Raw genomic sequence first — 22,235 nt, forward strand, 5'->3', positions numbered from 1 at the left:
ACGAGGTGGCTGGGCAGTGGCTACTTTTATAATTTTATGATCTCCAGACGCCGGTGCGCAAGCCCCCTCGACCACCAATTACAGCGGAGAGGTCATGATGGTGGTAGTGTGAAGTCGGTATTACACGGACACCTTTTCCATGAGCACAGGACGTTCCGTGAGCATATTGCTCACGCTAACGTGGTTTTCCGTCATCTCAGCGTGCTGAAAGGGAGAGTGAAATATGAGGTATTGCACAAAATTTCATCCCCCCCACCCTAGCAGTGGCTTTCACCCCAATTATCCCCCACCCCACCAGCGTTAAGACATTGAGATCCCTGACTAACCTCTCCACACCCCCATATTATCTAACGCATGACTGAAATCGTTGAAATGTTATTGCCGAGTCCTCACCAGGATACCTTGATCCCTCGACAACGAATTATCTTTCGCTACAGATAACAGTATCTTTAGAAATAACAATGGTGGACACGTATGGCAATCTTAGCTATATCTGATCACTTCTGATAGAGCACGCATGATTTATGGATTATATAAGAATATTATGCGATTATTACTTCCATGGCAAATGATTCATTGAGGTATTTGTTTATTTTTGTGCTAATGTTATGGTTGTGAGGGGCTGACGTGGATGTGAATATGTAGGAAACGGGGCTTCCATCATCAAATGTCCTGTTCGGACAGGAGCGATTGTCATTTCGACCTCAGGGAAGATATCCTGACCTGATAGTAGGCTACTGGTCGGACGATCAAGTCGTCGAGCACCCAATGAACCAAAGCCCCTCCGAGGTCTCGCCAGGTTTCATGGTTGATGCGTAGAACAGTCGGTAAAGTAGTAGTCAGAACCAGTTTATCTTCAGATTCTACAGAGTCGAGAATTCCATCTCCTCTAGGCCTGTCAGCTTATCCGGGCAATACGCTAACCTTTGAACTGTGGTTTCTCCCACCTGTCATACCTGCGACTTGCTTTGATATCCAAGTAATGTTTCTACGCGCTCTTGAAGATTTCCCGTTATCCTCACTTCTCATGGATGCATTTTTCTCGTATAGAGAGCATAGGAACTAGTGATAAAATGGACTGGCGACAGTCAGAACACAAGTCATCATGCACAGTATTTAATTCATCTTTGCTCATACATATGTAACATATCTAGTTACGGGAAATTGTAACTGTACGGAATGACACAAAAATGAACATGAGTTCTTGCGTGATGGGCTCACCTCCGTAGTCCATGTGTCATGGGAAGCCGCACTGCTAATGCGACGGTCAATGATTACAATATTAAAATTAATTCCTGAAAACAACACTTTACAGTTGGAGGCTGGAGAGTTAAATCGCGAGATTTAATTACTATGCAAGAATGGAACATGCACAAATAAGTTAAAATGTGCAGTGCATATATAATTTAATGCTTATTTTTCTTATATCGAAATAAGAGATACAGGCATTACCTTAATTTATATATATATATATATATTTTTTTTTTTTTATCAACCAACTCATTTGTCAGTTAATGTAAACAAACATCCGGTGACCGGTGGAAGGTTGGTGTAGGAACAGTCGTTCAGTTGAGGGAGAGCGCTGGATCTTGGAAGACGCATAGGCAACAAAAGGGAGAGATGATTCTTCGTGTAGCTGTATTGTGCTTATTGCTTGTTGTAACAAGTGCTTTAGAATGGAGGGGTCCTCTTCGAGGAATATATCCTAATCATGGACCTTTGAAAGCAGAAGGCAATGCAAGTGTACTTGGTGAACCACTTTTCCTGACGCCCCTGATCGAAGCAGGTAAAATACAGGTCAGTAAATCTTACAGTATTAAATGATCAGAAGGAACTTCCGCAAATTATTGTTCATGGAAATATTTAGATTTAGTTGGCAGCTAAATAAGCTATTTATGATTGTTTAACATTATACTCTTAGGGTCATAAATTTGACGGGGGCTCGTCAGACGTACACACATATGACATAGTCAAAATTTTATTTGAATAAATCATTATCTAGGTTTGGAGGGTGGAAAATATAAAGTTACAAATGCTAATGTTAATACTGTACTTCAGTCAGAATTATGATAAATGTCTTTGCATCAAACTTCAAGTTAAAAAAGAAAATGGAATATAATGTGATGTGCACAAGAAAGTTTATTTAACCCCTCTTATGGCAGTTACTAAACATGGCAAAATAGATTACCAACATTACTTAATATATTCAAACTAAGGTGATTTGAATATTTGATGATAAAGTAGATTATCGGTAATTCATTTTGCTGTGTGTAGCACCAGGAGAAGGGTTTTATGAGGTGGGACTACAGCTGGGGAGTGCTAATGTTAAGTTGCATTGAACTGGATTTATAGCACTTTTGGGCAAAATTTCAAAAGTTTTCAGGTTGTCATTACTGGTATCAATCAATCCAGTGCTCATTGTTTCTGTTGTAGAAGATCAGTAACCTTCTTTGATAATTATATATAATCTTGAAGGTTTATGAGGCGATATTGATAATCTAATGTTTATGATTGTACTTTGATATTTCACTACTTTGCAATGGTTACCCCCCCTGAAGCTACATAACAGTAGCCTTTATTTTTCTAGAATGACACTGCTTTGAAGAAATCACTTGAAATCTGGTTAACCCTTTAATTATGATGAGAAAAATAACTTGACTACCCCTGGGATACAGTCAAATGTGAATATGTAGGTTACATTTAGTGCTGATGGGCCATCTTGTCAAGTTATATATCAACAAACTGTTTAATTAAATAGATAAGTGTGTCATAAGCAGCTATAGAATATGGAATATCTAGACACATTATTTGGGTCACTGGTCTTTTGATAGAAGGGACCAGATTATTTAACTTGCCAAGAAACGGAAAAGGTGGAGGTAGAATGTAGATTGAGAGAAGCAAGTAAATGCCTTGGTGGATTAAAGAGTGTAATGAGGAATAGACATTTGGGAATGGATGCTAAGAGGAGACTGTATGAAGGAGTGATTGTGCCAACAGCACTGTATGGGGCAGAAACATGGAACATAAGAGGAAGAGAGAAGGGGTTTGAATGTGTTTGAGATGAGGTGTCTGAGAAGTGTGATGGGGCTTATTAGGCTAGATAGAGTGAGAAATGAGGAGGTGAGGAGAACAGGGGTGGAAAGGGAGTTGGGAGATAGGGTTAATGAAAGAGTATTAGGATGGTTTGGACACATGGAAAGAATGAGTGGAGAAAGAAGTATGGAAGACAGATGTGGAGGGAGTGAACATGAGGGGACGTCCTAGGATGAGATGGATGGATGGGGTGAAGGGGGCTTTGGGGAAGAGGGGAATGTCTGTTGAGGAAGGACGGGAGAGGACAGAAGACAGGGGTGAATGGAGAATGGTTGTAATTGGATGATGTTGTGATGCATGAGGTGGAATGGATGGGGGGGTAAGGTAGTATGTGTGAGCAAAATTTGAAGCAGCCCGAAGGGATTTCTCCCCATCTTCTTTTATGCATGGGGAGACGGAGAGGGGGGGTGGTCGCCGATTTAATGAATCGGCCTTGCTGTGGATGTGCTGTGTCTTGCGACACTGCTTCTGACCCAGGGCAGTGGACAAGGTGCAGGGATGACCCGTCATCCAGGAAGTGCTAAGATAAGAGGGAGGGTGGAGGTGTGTGGAGTGTATTCAGGGATGAAATGGGTGGGAATGATTTTATGCCTTTTTCTTTTTGGCTACCTCCCTTGTAAGGGGGAAAAAGCCTTGGTATGTAAGAAACTGATCTAGATTTATGTCAATTGGCCACAAACAAAATGTCATGAACATATCTTTTCCATATAACAAGTTAACTACTGAGCTAGAACTGGATAATATGTTACCATTTTTTAATTCTTTTGTATAGAGGGACTTGAAATTTTGTTAGATGTTTATAGGAAACCTACTAGTATCTTCTCGTGCATTCATTATTATTCAACACAAAGCTGAACTTTAATTTTTTCATCAATGTTTCTTAAAGCTTTGAGGATTTGTCGTCCAAAATTTCTAGATATTTGATATTAATATTGTTCAAAATCAGCAAACAACAAAGATCTTGGGACAACCCTGAGTCATTGCTCAGACTCATGTTGAGTGAGGTCACTATATCTTCCCATATTTTTTTTATCAAGTAACTTTTGTAAAATATACAAGCCGCGGGCTTGGCCCTCATTGGCTTTGCCCTCATCGGCTTCGCCGGGGGCTTGGCTGCGCAAACAGCGGCCTACGGCTGCAGCTTTCCGCGCTCTTTTCCCTTTCGGCCTCGGAGCGGAACCCCAACACGGGATCCCCAGCACAAAGAAGAACACAAAGTAGAATGCGAAGAAGAAGAAGAAGAATACCACTTGACCCCGACTTACCCTTGAAAGCGCTTTTTCAAGAATATTTTTAGGACAAAGTGTCATCGTAATACCACCTGTCCCCGACTTCCACAGCGTTTTTTAGAAGAATATTTCTATTTAAACTTAGATACCTTTAAGAGTGGTGTGTGTGTGTATTTGAGATGTTGATATAATTTTCTTACTTGAGACAGGAAGCAAGGAAGCTAAGCAGAGTGAGTTTGGGTCATCGGTATGGACACAGCTTTTCAGGGTACCTCACAGTCAACAAGAAATTTGGCTCCAATTTGTTTTTCTGGTTCTTCCCAGCAAGGGTGAGTTATGTCTAAAGAATTGCCATTGATTTTATTAATATTATTGTCATTTTCTTCCTCTTTGCCTTCTTCTTTCCCTTGGTCTTCCCCTCCTTCCTTTTCCTATTCCTTCTCTCTTCTCCTTTGCTCTTCTTTTTCACCCTCTTCTTCCTATTCTTTGTTCTCTTCCTGTTGGCAGTTTGCCATGAGTAGAGATTTTTAGAAGAGTATAGCATGACTAATCCATAGGGATGCTTATACTGAAGTTCCTAAAGTATAGATTTCTATATGACTGCAGCTCATATCCCCATAGAGGGAGATATTATTTTCCAATGGTACATATATAGCAAAATAATTTTAGATTGACATAGTTTAACAAAGGAATATAGACAACACTGCTTTGAAGTTAGGCTCATGAAAACTGGTTATTGACCTGAAATCTGTCAATCATATTTTTGTTTATTGATCTTTAACCTCTTCAGTAAGAGTCAAATTCTCACGCACAGCATAGGATGCCTAATGTATGATGCATCATGCTACTTGCATTATAAAACATCAAGTCACTGCTGTATTACCCATTCTCTTTCACTCTGAGTAATATTAAACACAAAAAATGTGATCAAACCAGTTCACGGAAATTGGGTGTCACACACTAAAAGTAAAAAATAATATAATCGAGATGCAGATTCCGGCATCCTCATATACCCACTCTGCCTCATGACGCCTATGTAGGCATTGTAGTATCAAAAAGGTTAATGTTTGTAATTCTTAACTATATTTTTGTGTATCTATAGTTGGCCAAGTCGGCAGTGGTAATATTTTCTGCTTGCTTGATTTTCTTTTGTATTACGTCTTGACAGAAGACTCCAGACAGCTCACCTGTGGTGGTATGGCTCCAAGGGGGTCCTGGAGGTTCATCCCTCTTTGGTCTCTTCGCAGAGCATGGTCCCTTCAAGGTGAATGAAAAGATGCATCTCTTGCCTCGCAAGTATGCATGGACAAAAACCATGAATGTCCTATACATTGACAACCCAGTTGGCACAGGTAAATGATTCTGAATGATGCAACACTCCTGTATCATTGATTCAATGTTCACTCGTCATTATAATGTCAGTTGTATCTATATATCAAAAGGCTTTAACCCCCTTATAAGGGAGGTAGCCAAGTCTAAAGACTCCACTCCAATCCACCACCCTTTCCTTGCTCTCATCTTAGCTCATTCTAAATGAAGGGTCATATTTGTATCCCATCTACTGCCCTGGGTCAGAAGCAGTGCAGCAAGACATAGTACATCCACAGCAAGGCCACTTCACTTAATTGGCAATCCCACCTCTCCTTTTCCTTGTGCAGAAAATAGAGAAGACAGGGGAAAATCCTTTCAGGCTGCATCAAAATATTGTTTACACGCAACCACTCCCTTTCTTGCATCAAAGTATCTTTTATACACAGCCATTCTGTGTATTTCCTGCCTTCTTTCCTTGCTCAAAGTCCCTTTCACTCTAACCATCTCATCTTTGGTTGTCCTCTTAAGTTCACTCCTCTGCTTTCCAGACATCTTTTACTAATTTTTCTTCACTCGTTCTTTCCATGTGTCCAAACCGTCCCAGTGCTCTTTCGTCATCCCTCTCTGCTATCTCCTTTTCCATCTTCTCTCTCCTCCTCTCCACCTCATTTCTCACTCTACCACCTCCGACTTTTCTCCATGTTCTTTAACCATCTCCAGTCCCCTGCCCATTGCCCTCGCTTTTACCTCCCACACCACCTCATCCATGTACACATTGAACACCCATGGCAACATGACAACTGATGCAGCCCCATCTTTACCTAAATGCACTAATTATTATATACATACATATACCAGTGGCTTTTTCCCCCATACAAGGGAGGTAGCCAAAATCAAAGGCATAAATCCACTCCCACTCATTTCATCCTCACATACTCCACTCCCATTCTCCACCCCTCCCTCTCTCTTTTCGTGGCTCCTCCTGGATGACAGGTCATCCCTGCATCTCACCCACTTCCCTGGGTCAGAAGCAATGTAGCAAGACTAATTATTGTGGATGGAAAAGAGAAGTAAGACAACAAGGTGGTGGTGGTGAGCATACGCCAGGAAGCACATTGCTGTGGCTAAAACTGTTGTTTTCCTCTTATGCACTTGCACTGCTGCACCAGATAAGTCACTGCAGGTTATTGAATAGAAGTGCATAACTCAAATCCCTGACTGGAATGAGTTAAGGCCATCAGTCTCAATTAATCCATTTTTATATTTTTGTTCCAAGTACATACATATACCAAAGGCTTTTTCCCCCTTACAAGGGAGGTAGCCAAAAAACAAAGGCATAAACCATTCCCACCCATTCCATCCCTAATACACTCCACTCACCTCCACCCTCTACCATCCCTCTCATCTTGGCTCCTCCTGGATGATGGGTCATCCCTGCATCTTGTCCACTGCCCTGGGTCAGAACCAGTGACTCAAGACACAGCACATCTACAGCAAGGCTGCTTCATTTAATCGGCAATCCCCCCCCCCCCTCTCTCCATCCCCTCATGCAGAAAAGGAGAAGATGGGGAGAAATCCCTTTGGGCTGCATCAAATTTTTCTCACACATATACCTTTCCCCCCATCTATCCCACCTCATGCATCACATCGTTCATATACAACCATCTTCCATTCATCCCAGTCTTCTGTCCTCTCTCGTCCTTCCTTAACAGACATTCCCCTCTTCCCCAAAGCCCCTTTCACCCCATCCATCCATCTCATCCTAGGTTGCCCCCTCATGTTCACTCCCTCCACATCTACCTTCCTCACCTCTTTTACTAGTCTTTCTTCACTCATTCTTTCCATGTGTCCAAACCATCCCAATACTCTTTCATCCACCCTATCTCCCAACTCCCTTACCACCCCTGTTTTCCTCCTCACCTCCTCATTTCTCACTCTATCCAGCCTAGTAACCCCCATCATACTCCTCAGACACCTCATCTCAAACACATTTAAACTCCTCTCTTCCTCTCTTATGCTTCATGTTTCTGCCCCAAGTATTCATTTAAAATTTTTACAGGGTTCAGCTTCACCAAGGATGAGGCAGGGTATGCACGGAATGAGACTGATGTGGGAAGAGACTTGTACTCAGCAATTGTCCAGTTCTACCAGCTCTTCCCAGAACTCAGCACAAATAACTTCTTTGTAACAGGCGAATCATATGCAGGTAACAAGTCTTTATCAGCACCTCAAATATTTGTCTTCAGTAGAATTTGAAAGGGAAATTACTTTGACAGTGAAGCAGGGCAAGATTTACCAAGAGGCATAGTAGGTTATTGGCCTAGGGTCCACATTGGGCAGCCAGTTAGCCTGGTTGATGCCAAACTCTGGTGAAGTGAGAGTTGGGTTATTTAACAATGAATGTTGGGCACTAGTGGGGGTGGGGGGGTGTTGTACAGAGGAGTGAGATGGCAAGGGAAGTGACAACAGTTTTTCAAGATTTGTCCCCGGGTGATCTGCTTGTGAGGGAGTTGGGGTGGGTGGCCGAGAAAGCAAGGAGCAACGAGCCAGGCTCACATATGCTGCTCTGAGGCTATCAGAATCTTGATTGCACATACTCTTGTGTGTGTGTTTACCTAGTTGTATTATACGGGAAGGGGAGCTATGCTCGTGGTAACACGTCTGTATCTCACAATATCTAGTTTGTTTTTAGATACTTGTATGGTGTTTGCACACACCATTGTTTTATCTAGTTTGTTCCAGATATCCACCACTCTGTGGGATGTCCCCTTTGGGGCTACAGAGAGTGGGAGTTACTGACTGAGTTTGGGAAGGTGTGTGAGAGGAGAAAATTGAAGGTAAATGTGAGTTGAAATAAGGTGATAAGATGTACAAGGGGAGAGGATGGCAGCAATTTGGAAGTGAATCGTAAAGGCAAGAGGAAGAAGGAAGTTGATAGCTTTTAGGTATTTGGGGTCGCATGCAGCAGGAATGGGAGAAGTGGAGGAGGTAGATTGTAGGTTGAGAGAAGCAGTTAAGTGCCTTTGGGGGATTTAAAAATGTAATGAGAAATAGACATTTTGGAATGGACGCTAATAAGAGATTGTATGATTGGGTGATTGTGCCGACAGCACTCTATGGGGCAGAGATTTGTAATATAAAAAGAGGAAGAGTTTAAGTGTGTTTGAGATGAAATGTCTGAGAAATATAGTAGGGGTTTCAAGGTTGGATAGAGTGAGAAATGAGATGAGAACAGGGATGGAAAAGGAGATGGGAGATAGGGTTGATGAAAGAGTAATAGGATGGTTTGGACATATGGAAAGAATGAGTGAAGAAAGTAAAAGAAGTGAGGAAGGCAGAGGTGGATGTAATGAACACAAGGGGGCAACCAAGAATGAGATTGATGGATGGGGTAAAAGGGGTGTTGAGCAAGAGGGGAATGTCTGTTGAGGAAGGAAGGGAGAAGACAGAAAATAGGGGTGAGTGGAGAATGGATGTGTATGGATCATACTGTGATGAATGGAAAGGAGTAGCTACGTGTGAATGATATTTTGAAAGGATTTCACTCCGTCTTCAATGTTTCTGCATGATGGGAGAGAGAGGGGATCACCGTTTAAATAAAGCAGCCTTGCTGTGAATGAGCTGTGTCTTGCTGCATTACTTTTGACCCAGGGTGATAGGTGAGATACAGGGATGGTCTGTCATCCAGGAGGAGCCAAGATGAGAGGGAGGGGTGGTAAATGGAAGTGTAATGGGTAGGAGTGTAATTATGCATTTTGACTTTGTCTACCTCCCTTGTAAGGGGGGAAAAGCCCTTGGTAGATGTATGTGTGTATCACTAAAATTCACTTGTCCATACCACTGAAAATGCTCAACTTTTCTATATAAGCAGACATATATTTTTATATTAATTTTTTATTCCATCCTTTTCAGGAAAATATGTACCAGCCTTAACATACACCATCCACAAGAATAATCCAACAGCAAAATTCAAGATTCCACTCAAAGGTATGTCATAAGATTGGCTTCAGTAGCACCCTAACACTGACCTAGTGGTAATAATACATTTATATGCCAAAAGGCCCTTTTCCCTCCATATAAAGTGGGAGAATTAGTCAAGGTCCTATCTATCAAGACACTATATACTAAGAAGCTTCTTTCCCCCTTATAAGGGAGGTAGCCAGCCTAGGCATGCACCCATCCCACTCTCGTTGCACCCCACTTGTTTCCCTTTTATCTTAGCTCCTTGTGGATGAAGGGTCATCCTTGTCTCCTGCCCACTGCCTGGGTCAGAAGCAGTGCTCCAAGGTATACACTGACCCACCCATCCAACACCTATTTGCTCTCTCTGATAACTTAGCTTCACATAGATGAAGGGTCATCCTTTGCCCCACCCACTGCTCGAGTTGGAAGCAATGTATCAAGGTAATCCCACACTGTACAACGCAGACAACAGTCAAACATTCATTCTCCCAGAAAAAGGTAAAAGTGATTGTCTTCCTTTTGCAGGCATGGCCATAGGGGATGGTCTTTGTGACCCAGTGTCCATGGTTGACTATGGTGACTTCCTTTACCAAATTGGACTCGTGGATGACCTAGATAGGATGTACTTTAAGCAACAGAGTGATCTGGCTGTCCAATACATTAACAACAAGCAATGGATAGAAGCCTTTAATGTAAGTTGTCATTTGTCAGGTGTGTAAGTGTATTTACCTAATTGTGGCATACAGTGGAAGACCTATGGTCATCTGGTTCCATCTCTTCCCAATCAAACCTAATTTTAAATTCATTAATGGATTTATCTGTAGGTTGCTTCAGGAGCTGACTCCTCATCTGTACAGATTATTATTATAATCATTATTACTTATAGAGAAAAGTGGGAGGTGAGCCAGTTGTTGTTTGCTGATGACACTGCACTTCTAGCAGGATCAGAGAAGGGATTGAGGAAGTTGGTGACAGAGTTTGAGAAGGTGTGTTAAAGAAGGAAGCTGAAGATAAATGTGGGCAAAAGTAAAGTGATGAGATGTACAAGGGGAGAGAGTGACAGCATGCTGGATGTTAGCATTAACCCCTTCCATACGGTGCCGCATACGTAGACGGCATGGGGAGCAAGTGGATACGCGAGGCTGCCATATCGGCATCTTGATTATATCTATTGTAGTTGCCCCTGCGTAATGACATACTCTCTAAACTGTCTTCATCACATTTTCTATGGTTATCAAAATTCACGGGTGAAAGAGAGAACAATCGATATAAGCGATGACTATATTTTATGATGCGAGTATTATTACGACACATCGTGCGTCTGACAGCTAATGCTGCCCGCGAGATTTTGGCCCGGAGTGAAGAGGTTAAGGGTGAAAGACTGGAGGAAGTGGATAGTTTCAGATACTTGGGTGCGAATGTGGCAGGACAGGGAGGAGTGGGGGTGGAGGTAGAATGTAGATTGAGAGAAGCGAGTAAATGCCTTGGTGGATTGAAAAGTGTAATGAGAAATAGACATCTGGGAATGGATGCTAAGAGGAGGTTATATGAAGGAATGATTGTGCCAACAGCACTGTACAGGGCAGAAACATGGAACATGAGAGAGGAAGAGAGAAGGAGTTTGAATGTGCTCAGTAGCATGCAGCTGATACAGACCATACAGACCAGAGCCACACATCATTTTGTGATAGAGGATATCTCTATTCATAGAGAAATGTTGCTACTTTATTATGCTGTGACTGTCCCTCCATTATGCTGTCTCCCCACTCTTAATACTGTCCTGTATCTCTTCTCTGAATATACATACATACACCAAAGTCTTTCCCCCCTTACAAGAGTGGTAGCCAAAAAAAAGGCATAAAATCCACTCCCACCCATTCCATCCCCACATCCTCCACTCCCATCCACCCCCTCCCTCTTATCTAGGCTCCTCCTGGATGGTGAGCCATCCCTGCATCTTGCCCACTGCCCTGGGTCAGATGCAGTGTTGCAAGACAGGACATCCACAGCAAGGTTACTTCATTTAATTGGCAATCCCCCCTTTACATCTCCTCATACAGAAAAAGAGAAGGTGGGGAGAAATCCCTTTGGGCTATTTCAAAATATTCACACATACTCCCTCATCCCCCATCCCCTACCCACTCCCTTCCATGCATCACAGCATCATCTATACACAACAATTCTCCACTCATCCCTATCTTCTCCCCTCCTTCCTTAACAGACATTCCCTTCTTTCCCAGTGCCCCTTTTACCCTAGCCATTCATCTTATCCTTGGTTGCCCCCTCATGTTCACTCCATCCATATCTGACTTCCACCATCCAAACCATCCCATGTGTCCTTTTACCAACTTGTAATGTACAGGAAGAGTTATGCTTTTAGGATTCCATCCAGTGTTTTCATTTATCAAACTTGGCCATAAATTCATTTGGTTTTTATTGGCCTTTCTAGTCTTTCAGGTTGTATCCTAAATCAATTCACTGTGAAAATAAAATTATATTATTGTAATATTGAGATTTTTCCCATATTGCTTATTACCATTTATGTTTTCAGGTGTTTGACAGCTTGTTGAATGGGGACAAGACGGGTGCTCCCTCCTACTTCACGAACGTGACTGGACTCAACTTCTACTTCAACTATCTCCTCTCATCAGAACCTAAAGTAGGACATTGTAGAAAGTTTTCTCAGTCTATACCACTCAGTGAAATGGGTTTGCAAGGTTTAATTAAACAGATCCATGGATCAATTTGATAAAGATTGTTTCAAGGGTTGTCTGGGGCAAGCAAACTTTTCAGAGCAAGGGCCAGATGAGACTTGGGATAAGCAAGCAATTGACTGCAAATAAATTACTGTATAGTGTATGGAAGGGTGGGTATATACTTTCACTTAGCCACTCCCTATGTAAGGTGGTAAAGGCTTTTCGGTATGTATTTACACACAATCATCTGGGGTATTGGCTGCTTGTTATTGTGGCAAAGTAGCATGCAGTCGATACTTTAGGGTCTATATGGGGCGCCCCTACGGACCAGAGCCACACATCATTTTGTCTATGATAGAAGAAATTCTGTTCATAGAGAAATGATGACACTTTTATACTACGACTGTCCCTCCGTTATGCTGTCCCCCAACCCCTTGTTGCTGTCCTGTACCACTTCTCTGAGTATTCTCTTTCTGTGATGGGGGAATTCCCTGTGGTGGGGGAAAAGAATACTGCCACCAAGTATCCCACTTGGATCGTAAGAGGCGAGAAGAAAGGGACGGGAAGAGGGACTAGGCATCCTTCTCCCTGTAGCCCCACGGGGCATATAACCTAAAAAGAAAAGTGAAGGCATAAGGGGTGCTGGAGGGCCTCGGGCCAGCACCCTAAGGTTTGGGTCTTTTAATGTGCGTGGATGTGGTACAGATGATAGTAAAAGGGAAGAGATAGGTAGTATGTTTGTGAGAAGAAAGATGGATGTGTTGGCTTTGAGTGAGACTAAGTTGAAAGGGAAGGGTGAGTGTAAGTTTGGGAGGTGGGAGGTTATCAGGAGTGAAGAGAGGGCGAGGGAGGGAAGGGGTGGCTATTCTAGTAAGTGAGGAGATAGGTAAACAGGTAGTGGAGTGGAAGGAGGTTTCCTCAAGGATAATGTGGATGAAGGTGAAACTGGGAAAGGAGATGTGGGTCTTTGTAAGTGCATATGGGCCTGGCAGTGAGAAGAGCGTGGAAGAAAGGGAGGCCTTTTGGATAGATTTAAATGAGTGCATAGAGGGTTTAGGAAGAAATGTCAATGTAATAGTACTGGGAGACCTTAATGCTAGGGTGGGAAATGGTCCAATCGATGGAGTGGTTGGGAAGTGTGGAGTTCCAGGAAAGAATCGTAGTGGAGAGTTGATGGTGGAAATGTGTCTAGAAAGAGAGTTGATGATAGCAAATACAGTGTTTCGGAAGAAAGTCAAGCATAAGTACACATGGGAGAGGGTGGTGGAGGGAAAGGTGGTAGATAGAGCGCTAATGGATTATGTAGTGGTAAATAGGATCATGATAGGAAGAGTTAAGGATGTACATGTGCTAAGGGGAGAGGGTGGGGGAATATCAGATCATTTTTTGGTGGAAGGTAAGCTGAGAGTGGAGGATAGATGGAGAAAGAGGAAAGGGACAAAAGGTAGGGAGGTTCTTAGAGTGAACTCCTTGAATGAAAAGGAAAAGGAGAAGGAGTACGAAAAGAAGCTGAAGGAGGAGTGGGAGGGAGTAAAGGATGGAGCAGAGATGGGTGTGGAGGAGGAATGGGGATGGTTCAAGGAGGGAGTCTTAAAGTGTGCAAGGATGGTATGTGGAACAAGAAGGACAGGGGGAAATAGAAGAAAGGGTAGTGAATGGTGGGATGAGGAAACAAAGAAGGTTGTAGAAGAGAAGAAGCGAGCATTCACAGATTGGTTACAAAAGAGGACGGGGGAGTCATATGAGACGTACAAAGAAAAGAAAAGAGAAGTAAAGCAAAAGGTAAAGGAGGCAAAGAGGAGAGCAGATGTGAAATGGGGTAGGAGTATGACAGAAAATTTTGAAAGTAATAAAAAGATGTTTTGGAAAGAAATTAAGAGAGGAAGAGGAGGCGAATCAAGTAGGGAAGAAAAGGTAAAAGGTACAGATGGAGAGATGATAATGGAAGAGATGGCAGTAAGGGGAAGATGGGCAGAATATTTTAGGGAGTTGCTAAATGTGAAGGAGGATAGGGAAGGGAAAGATAGCTGCAGTGGGAAATGCGAAGAAAATGAGAGTGATGAGTGAGGAGAATGGAGGAGAAATAAGGAAGGATGAGGTGAAGGCAGTTGTAAAGATGATGAAAGCAGGTAAGGCACCTGGTCTGGATGGATGCCATGCAGAATGTCTGGAAAAGGGAGGTTCAGTGATGGTGGACTGGTTGGTGAGGTTATTTAATGTTTGCTGGAGAGAGGGTAGAGTACCGGAGGACTGGAGAAGTGCCTGTATAGTTCCTCTTTACAAGGGAAAAGGGGACAAGTGTGAATGTAGTAGTTTCAGAGGGATTAGCCTGTTAAGTGTAGTAGGGAAGGCTTATGGGAGGATCTTAATTGAGAGGATTAGGAGAGGAACAGAAGGAGTAATTGGTGAGGAACAGTGTGGATTTAGGACTGGTAGAGGTTGTGTAGATCAGATCTTTGTGGTAAGACAGATATGTGAGAAAGCTATAGGAAAGGGGAAGGATGTTTTTTGGGCTTTTATGGATCTGGAAAAGGTTTATGATAGGGTAGACAGAAAGGCACTGTGGGAGGTTATGCAGATTTATGGGATAGGAGGAAAGCTTTTGGGAGCTGTCAAGAGTTTTTATGAGAGTAGTAGAGCTTGTGTCAGGATTAGAAATGGAGAGAGTGAGTGGTTTGAAGTAAAGGTGGGACTTCGTCAAGGATGCGTTATGTCGCCCTGGCTGTTCAACTTATACATGGATGGGGTGGTGCAAGAGGTGAATGCTAGGGTAGTGGGTCAGGGATTGGAGATGGTTAAAGAAAATGGAGAAAAGTGGGAGGTGAGCCAGCTGTTGTTTGCGGACGACACTGCACTTGTGGCAGGGTCAGAGGAGGGATTGAGGAAGCTGGTGGCAGAGTTTGGGAGAGTATGTGATAGAAGAAAGCTAAAGATAAATGTGGGTAAAAGTAAGGTGATGAGATGTACAAGTGGCAGTAGACTGGAAGTGAACATTAAGGGAGAGCGACTGGAGGAAGTGGATAGTTTTAGATACTTGGGTGCAAGTGTAGCAGGAAAAGGTGGAGTGAAGGTGGAGGTAGAATGTAGATTGAGAGAAGCGAGTAAATGCCTTGGTGGATTAAAGAGTGTAATGAGGAATAGATATTTGGGAATGGATGCGAAGAGGAGACTGTATGAAGGAGTGATTGTGCCAACAGCACTGTATGGGGCAGAAACGTGGAACATAAGAGAAGAAGAGAGAAGGAGTTTGAATGTGTTTGAGATGAGGTGTCTGAGAAGTATGGTGGGGGTTACTAGGCTGGATAGAGTGAGAAATGAGGAGGTGAGGAGGAAAACAGGGGTGAAAAAGGATTTGGGAGATAGGGTTGATGAAAGAATATTAGGATGGTTTGGACACATGGAAAGAATTAGTGAAGAAAGACTAGTAAAAGAGGTATGGAAGGCAGATGTGGAGGGAGTGAACATGAGGGGACGTCCTAGGATGAGGTGGATGGATGGGGTGAAGGGGGCTTTGGGGAAGAGGGGAATGTCTGTTGAGGACGGAAGACAGAGGTGAGTGGAGAATGGTTGTATATGGATGATGTTGTGATTGCATGAGGAGGAATGGGCAGGGGGTTGGGGTAGTATGTGTGAGTAAATTTTGACGCAGCCCAAAGGGATTTCTCCCCGTCCTCTCCTTATATGCAAGGGGGGACGGAGAGGGGGGGTCGCCGATTAAATGAAGCGGCCTTGCTGTGGATGTGCTGTGTCTTGCGACACTGCTTCTGACCCAGGGCGGTGGGCAGGGTGCAGGGATGACCTGTCATCCAGGAGGTGCTCAGATAAGTGGGAGGGGTGTGGAGTGTATTTAGGGATGAAATGGGTGGGATTGTTTTTATGCCTTTCCCTTTTTGGCTACCTCCCTTGTAAGGGGGAAAAAGCCTTGGTATGTGTATGTATGTATGTATGTATGTATGTAAATATGTATGCAATCCCTCCCACACATGAAATAATTGGGTCACAGGGTGTTCAGGCCTGGCAAATACACAAGGTAAAGTTACCTCCCCACCCCCGGCAAATCTCTACTCTGCCACTCTTGTGCTAAATTTTTAATTCTAAAAGAGTAAAAGTGGTATACATTGCACATAAATTATGTAAGAATGAATGGTGTTTCAGATATGGCAGATGTGAAATGGGGTAAGAGTATGACAGAAAATTTTGAAAGTAATAAAAAGATGTTTTGGAAAGAAATTAAGAGAGGAAAAGGAGGCGAATCAAGTAGAGAAGAAAAGGTAAAAGGTGCAGATTGAGAGATGATAATGGAAGAGAAGGCAGTAAGGGGAAGATGGGCAGAATATTTTAGGGAGTTGCTAAATGTGAAGGAGGATAGGGAGGGAAAGATAGCTGCAGTGGGAAATGCTAAGAAAATGACCGTGATGAGTGGGGAAACTGGAGGAGAAATAAGGAAGGATGAAGTGAAGGCAGTTGTTAAGATGATGAAAGCAGGTAAGGCACCTGGTCTGGATGGATGCCATGAAGAATGTCTAAAAAAAGGAGGTACAGTGATGGCGGACTGGCTGTTGAGGTTATTTAATGTTTGCTGGAGAGAGGGTAGAGTGCCGGAGGAGTGCCTGTATAGTTCCTCTTTACAAGGGAAAAGGGGACAAGTGTGAATGTAGTAGTTTCAGAGGAATTAGCTTGTTAAGTGTAGTTGGGAAGGCTTATGGGAGGATCTTGATTGAGAGGATTAGGAGAGGAACAGAGGGAGTAATTGGTTAGGAACAGTGTGGATTTAGGACGGGTAGAGGTTGTGTAGATCAGATCTTTGTGGTAAGACAGATATGTGAGAAAGCTATAGGAAAGGGGAAGGATGTTTTTTGGGCTTTTATGGATCTGGAAAAGGCTTACGATAGGGTAGAAAGAAAGGCACTGTGGGAAGTTATGCCGATATATGGGATAAGAGGAAAGCTTCTAGGAGCTGTCAAGAATTTTTATGAGAGTAGTAGAGCTTGTGTCAGGATTAGAAATGGAGAAGGGTAGTGGGTCAGGGATTGGAGATGGTTAAAGAAAATGGGAGGTAAGCCAGCTGTTGTTTGCGGACGACACTGCGCTTGTGGCAGGATCGGAGGAGGGATTGAGGAAGTTGGTAACAGAGTTTGGGAGAGTATGTGATAGAAGAAAGCTAAAGATAAATGTGGGTAAAAGTAAGGTGATGAGATACAGGGGGTGAAAGTGGCAGTAGACTGGAAGTGAGCATTAAGGGAGAACGACTGGAGGAAGTGGATAGTTTTAGATACTTGGGTGGCAGGAAAAGATGGAGTGAAGGTAGAATGTAGGTTGAGAGAAGCGAGTAAATGCCTTGGTGGGTTGAAGAGTGTAATGTGGAATAGACATTTGGGAATGGATACTAATAGGAGACTGTATGAAGGAGTGATTGTGCCAACAGCACTGTATGGGGCAGAAACATGGAACATAAGAGAGAAGGAGTTTGAATGTGTTTGAGATGAGGTATCTGAGAAGTATGATGGGGGACACTAGGCTAGATAGAGTGAGAAATGAGGAGGTGAGGAGAAAAACGGGGGTGGAAAGGGAGTTGGGAGATAGGGTTGATGAAAGAGTATTAGGATGGTTTGGACACATGGAAAGAATGAGTGAAGAAAGACTAGTAAAAGAGGTATGGAAGGCAGATGTGGAGGGAGTGAACATGAGGGGACTTCCTAGGATGAGATGGATGGATGGGGTGAAAGTGGCTTTGGGGAAGAGGGGAATGTCTGTTGAGGAAGGACAGGAGAGGACAGAAGACAGGGGTGAATGGAGAATGGCTGTATATGGATGATGTTGTGATGCATGAGGTGAAATGGGTGGGGGAATGGGGGGTGAGGTAGTATGTGTGAGCAAAATTTGACGCAGCCCGAAGGGATTTCTCCCCGTCTTCTCCTTTTATGCAGGGGATGGAGAGGGGGTGTTGCCAATTTAATGAAGCAGCCTTGCTGTAGATGCGCTGTGTCTTGCGACACTGCCTCTGACCCAGGGCAGTGGACAAGGTGCAGGGATGATCCATCATCCAGGAGGTGCTAAGATAAGAGGTAGGGTGGAGGGGAGTGGAGCGTATTTAGGGATGGAATGGGTGGGAATGATTTTATGCCTTTTTCTTTTTGGCTGCCTCCCTTGTAAGGGGGAAAAAACCTTGGTATATGTATGTGTGTATGTATTTAGACAGAGTGATGAGAATGAACCAGCTTCAACTGTTGGGCTCTGTTGTAGAAGTACTTTATCTTACTCTTATTGCCTTTGACCCAAGCAGCATGGCAGGAGTGGCTGTATGCTTTGAATAAGCCACCCATTATAGGGGAAGAAAAGGTCCTAGTATATGCAGTATTTTAGTATTAATATTCTTATGTGAGATTTTTATAATTTACTCATCGTCAGGACATGGACTACTGGGTGAAGTTTGTCAATAAACAGCATGTGAGGGGAGCCATCCATGTGGGCAATATGACCTTCAATAATGGAAGTGTAGTTGAGACCTACCTCCTGGAGGACATCATGAAGAGTGTCAAACCCTGGATTGAAGAGGTAATTTTCTTTCATTGTTATGCACAATAATGGTAAATACAATGACGTACAAGAGACTGGGATGTGAACAGTCCAAATCATTACCAAGTGATATCTCAGTATTCCTACTTTGAAAGCAGATGCAGGTATGACCCGTCTATCCAGGATGAGAGGGAGATGTAGTGAATGGGAGTGAAATGGGTGGGGATGAAGTGGGTGGGAGTGGAATTGTGCCTTTTGACTTTGGCTGTCTCCCTTGTAAGGGGAAAAAAGTCCTTGGTATGTATGTATATTCCCCTGGTATTTCTGATAGATTTTAGATTTTATTTTTGTTATTATTCAGTTACTTGGGGTATTGGTTTGATTGCTTGTATTGAAATTTTCAGTAATTTTAATCAACTGTTCTTTTACTTGCCAGATCCTTGATAATTACCTGGTACTGTTCTACAATGGCCAGCTTGATGTCATCATTGCATACACACTGACAGAGAACTTCCTTCGTTCCTTGGATTGGAAGCATGCAACAGAATTCAACAGTTCCCCACGTTACATATGGAAGGTGGATGATGAGGTAGCTGGGTATGTACGAGAGGTGCCTAACATTGTGCAAGTGATGATCCGCAATGCTGGACACATGGTCCCATATGACCAGCCCAAGTGGGCCTATGATATGATGGAGAGGTTCACATCTGTTCAGACATTATCAGATAACAAATGGAATTTGTTTGAAAGGGAAAATAGAGTAATATAGTAAGAGGAAGCATGTTTTGTGTAACTTTAATATATATGACATGAAATGAGTAATTACTTGTGACAGTTACATGAATGGACTCCAATATCTGTATACATTATGATAAATGGTTGTGGCTTTTTGTATTTGATGTCAAATGTCTGTGTTCTCCTAATGTCCAGTCAACCAGTTCATGCCTTGAGTTTCACTGACTTGAGCCCTGCAGGCTCACAGCAATTGGCAATGGTCTTTGGAACCTTCCACAGATCTCCGAGAAGAAACTTGAACTGATTTGTATATTGTATTCCTGTGAGAATGTTTCTATGTCACTGGCTGAAAGTAGGAGGGGAGTAGTTGTCAGTCATCAGCTTTCCTTATGTTTAATGGTGAAGGAAGTACTGTATAAATGAAGTTGACAGATCTTGGACCCAGTGCAAAGACTGAGAGTTGACTCACCCTGAAAGGAAGTGAGGAAGTTGACATGGTGTGAAGAATGGGGGCAGGGAGGCTGTTCTCCGATATCCTTGCAGGACCACCTCATGCAAGTACCAAACATTGGTCACATGTTATGTTGAGCCACAACATGAAAACAAGTTTAATGATGACATAGTGAGTGGGGACTTGAACATTGTTTTATATTGTTATTAAGGTTATCTTACTTTTTAAACAATTTATTTCAGTTATATAGTTTAAATTTATGGTATAGTCAAGTCAGGGAAAGTTAGTGGGAGAGAATTTATGGGTTTTTAGATGGGTGTGGGTGTATGCTCTGACACCACCTCCCATATTAGGGGAAAAGACCATTTGGTATATGTATGTATATTAGGGATACTGCTTGTAACCATCTCCATACTAGATGATATTTTCCCTCTTATTTTGTCTTCCACCAGACTACTTTATCTATGGCACCCCTTTACTTAAAAAGAGGGTGGAGCTACACTTTAGACTATTGTATCATTATTTGATGCCTAAGCAATCTGTAAGTTACTGAAAAATAAAATTATATTGAATCTTGACATTCATGTCCTCAGGGCTGAGGAAGATGGTTTTATTAAAAAGATTACAAAGGAGGAGCATGCCAAGTTGCCAACAGGAGACCTTTTGGTCCATAACAAGGTCATATCCAATAACAAATGATAAATAGATATTATAATAATATAAATAATGTGTGCAGTGCACAGCTATCTCTATGCTGTTGCATCCCTCACTTTTTCTTTTATTTTATTTGCCATTTATATAGTATGTGTGTTCCCTTGACTCAGTGATGTATCATTACATGTATTTTACAGGATTAAATATTTCCATAGTTCAGACTCAAACAGCTGTTCATTGTGATTGTGGGTGTAGGTGTCTTTGTGGATGTTTTGTGTCTATGTTTGTGAGGGAGGGAGGGAGAAATACCTAGTAAATAGACTTGTTGAATTTTACAGGAACAAGTCAAACTCCTTGCACCCTGCCCTTTTAGCATAATCATTGGTTACTGAACTCCGAATGCTTGGAATGCCTTCACCCTTTTTTAGATTCATGTGTGTGTATGTCCTTACCTAATTGTGCATTACAGGATAGTGGGGCCAACTATGGGTACTTCAAAGTAGTGGTCCTGCAAGACGAACATCAGAGAGAATATTCTCTGCTTCAAACCCTATCAATGTGCCTACCTCCACTTGAGGGCATAGCCCCATAGGGCTGTTACTGTCTGTGAGTTAGGCTCGATATCTATCACTTTCGGCTATATTTTTTCCATTTCTTTTACACTATCCTATCCTGCTATGTAAGCCAATCTGACACAAATGAACCCGATAGCAGTCTTCCCAGAGAGATCAGTGTAAGGGATCAGGAACCATTTCTAGCCACACTGGGGCTGCAGGTTTCCAATCGGTGAAAAATTAGGGAAGTTATTATTACAAAGTACTTAATACAGCTACCTCCCCCATTGCATTGGAGTCAATTCCATGAAAGCTTGCACATTGTAAAAGTAAAATAATGTAAATATTGGGGGTTCCAGGGGGGAGCCAAAAAAAGAGAGGGGGAGTATGTGGGGATGAAATGGGTGGGAGTGGATTTATCCCTTTGACTTTGGCTACATCCCTGGTAAGGAGGAAAAAGCCCCTGGTATATATATATATAATATAAATAATAAACAGGTAAATACATACATATACCAAAGGTTTTTTTCCCTCCTTATAAGGGAGTTAGCCATAAAACAAAGGCATAAAAACCACTTCCACCCATTCCATCCCTATTGGAAAACTCCTAGACCCTCTTATCCCTTTACTTTTTTTTAGGAATGTCCCCTGTGAGGCTACAGGGAGAAGGATGCCTAGTCCTACTCCCCATTCCGTTTTTCTCTCCTCTTATGATTCAAGTGGGAATATTTGGTGGCAGCATTCTATCCCCCACCACAGGGTAAGCGAAAAATAAAAATTAATATTCAGAGAAAGGGTACAGGACAGCAACAAGGGGTTGGGGGACAGCATAACAGAGAAACAATCGCAGTATAATAAAAGTGTCATCATTTGTCTGTGAACAGTCCTCCTCTATCACAGACAAAATGATGTGTGGCTCTGGTCCATAGGGATGCCCCATATAGACCCTATAGTATCAACTGCATGCTACTTTTGCCACAATAATATGAAGCCAATACCACAGATGGGTAAATAGTAAATAATAATAAATTGA

General features: G+C 42.6%; 1 protein-coding gene across 1 annotated transcript; it reads left to right on the forward strand.

Moving 5' to 3' along the window:
- Positions 1-1,516: 1,516 nt before the first annotated feature.
- LOC143022537 (putative serine carboxypeptidase CPVL) lies at positions 1,517-20,572 on the forward strand. The gene is made up of 9 exons (XM_076180795.1): positions 1,517-1,797; positions 4,532-4,651; positions 5,491-5,674; positions 7,693-7,839; positions 9,546-9,620; positions 10,122-10,288; positions 12,148-12,255; positions 18,701-18,847; positions 19,245-20,572. The coding sequence occupies exons 1-9, from the start codon at positions 1,621-1,623 to the stop codon at positions 19,575-19,577; spliced, it is 1,458 nt and encodes a 485-aa protein (XP_076036910.1). The 5' UTR covers positions 1,517-1,620; the 3' UTR covers positions 19,578-20,572.
- Positions 20,573-22,235: the final 1,663 nt, after the last annotated feature.

The sequence above is a fragment of the Oratosquilla oratoria genome, unplaced genomic scaffold, assembly GCF_046742065.1.
Source record: "Oratosquilla oratoria isolate Oo_2021 unplaced genomic scaffold, ASM4674206v1 SCAFFOLD115, whole genome shotgun sequence".
NCBI lineage: Eukaryota > Metazoa > Arthropoda > Malacostraca > Stomatopoda > Squillidae > Oratosquilla > Oratosquilla oratoria.

What these genes read in the sequence shown, in the direction of transcription:
- LOC143022537 (XM_076180795.1), top strand. Translation starts at nt 1,621, where the DNA reads ATGATTCTTCGTGTAGCTGTATTGTGCTTATTGCTTGTTGTAACAAGT. An exon ending in TCGAAGCAGGTAAAATACAG is followed by an intron (nt 1,798 to 4,531) that starts GTCAGTAAATCT and finishes TACTTGAGACAG; the next exon opens with GAAGCAAGGAAGCTAAGCAG. An exon ending in AATGGATAGAAGCCTTTAAT is followed by an intron (nt 10,289 to 12,147) that starts GTAAGTTGTCAT and finishes TTATGTTTTCAG; the next exon opens with GTGTTTGACAGCTTGTTGAA.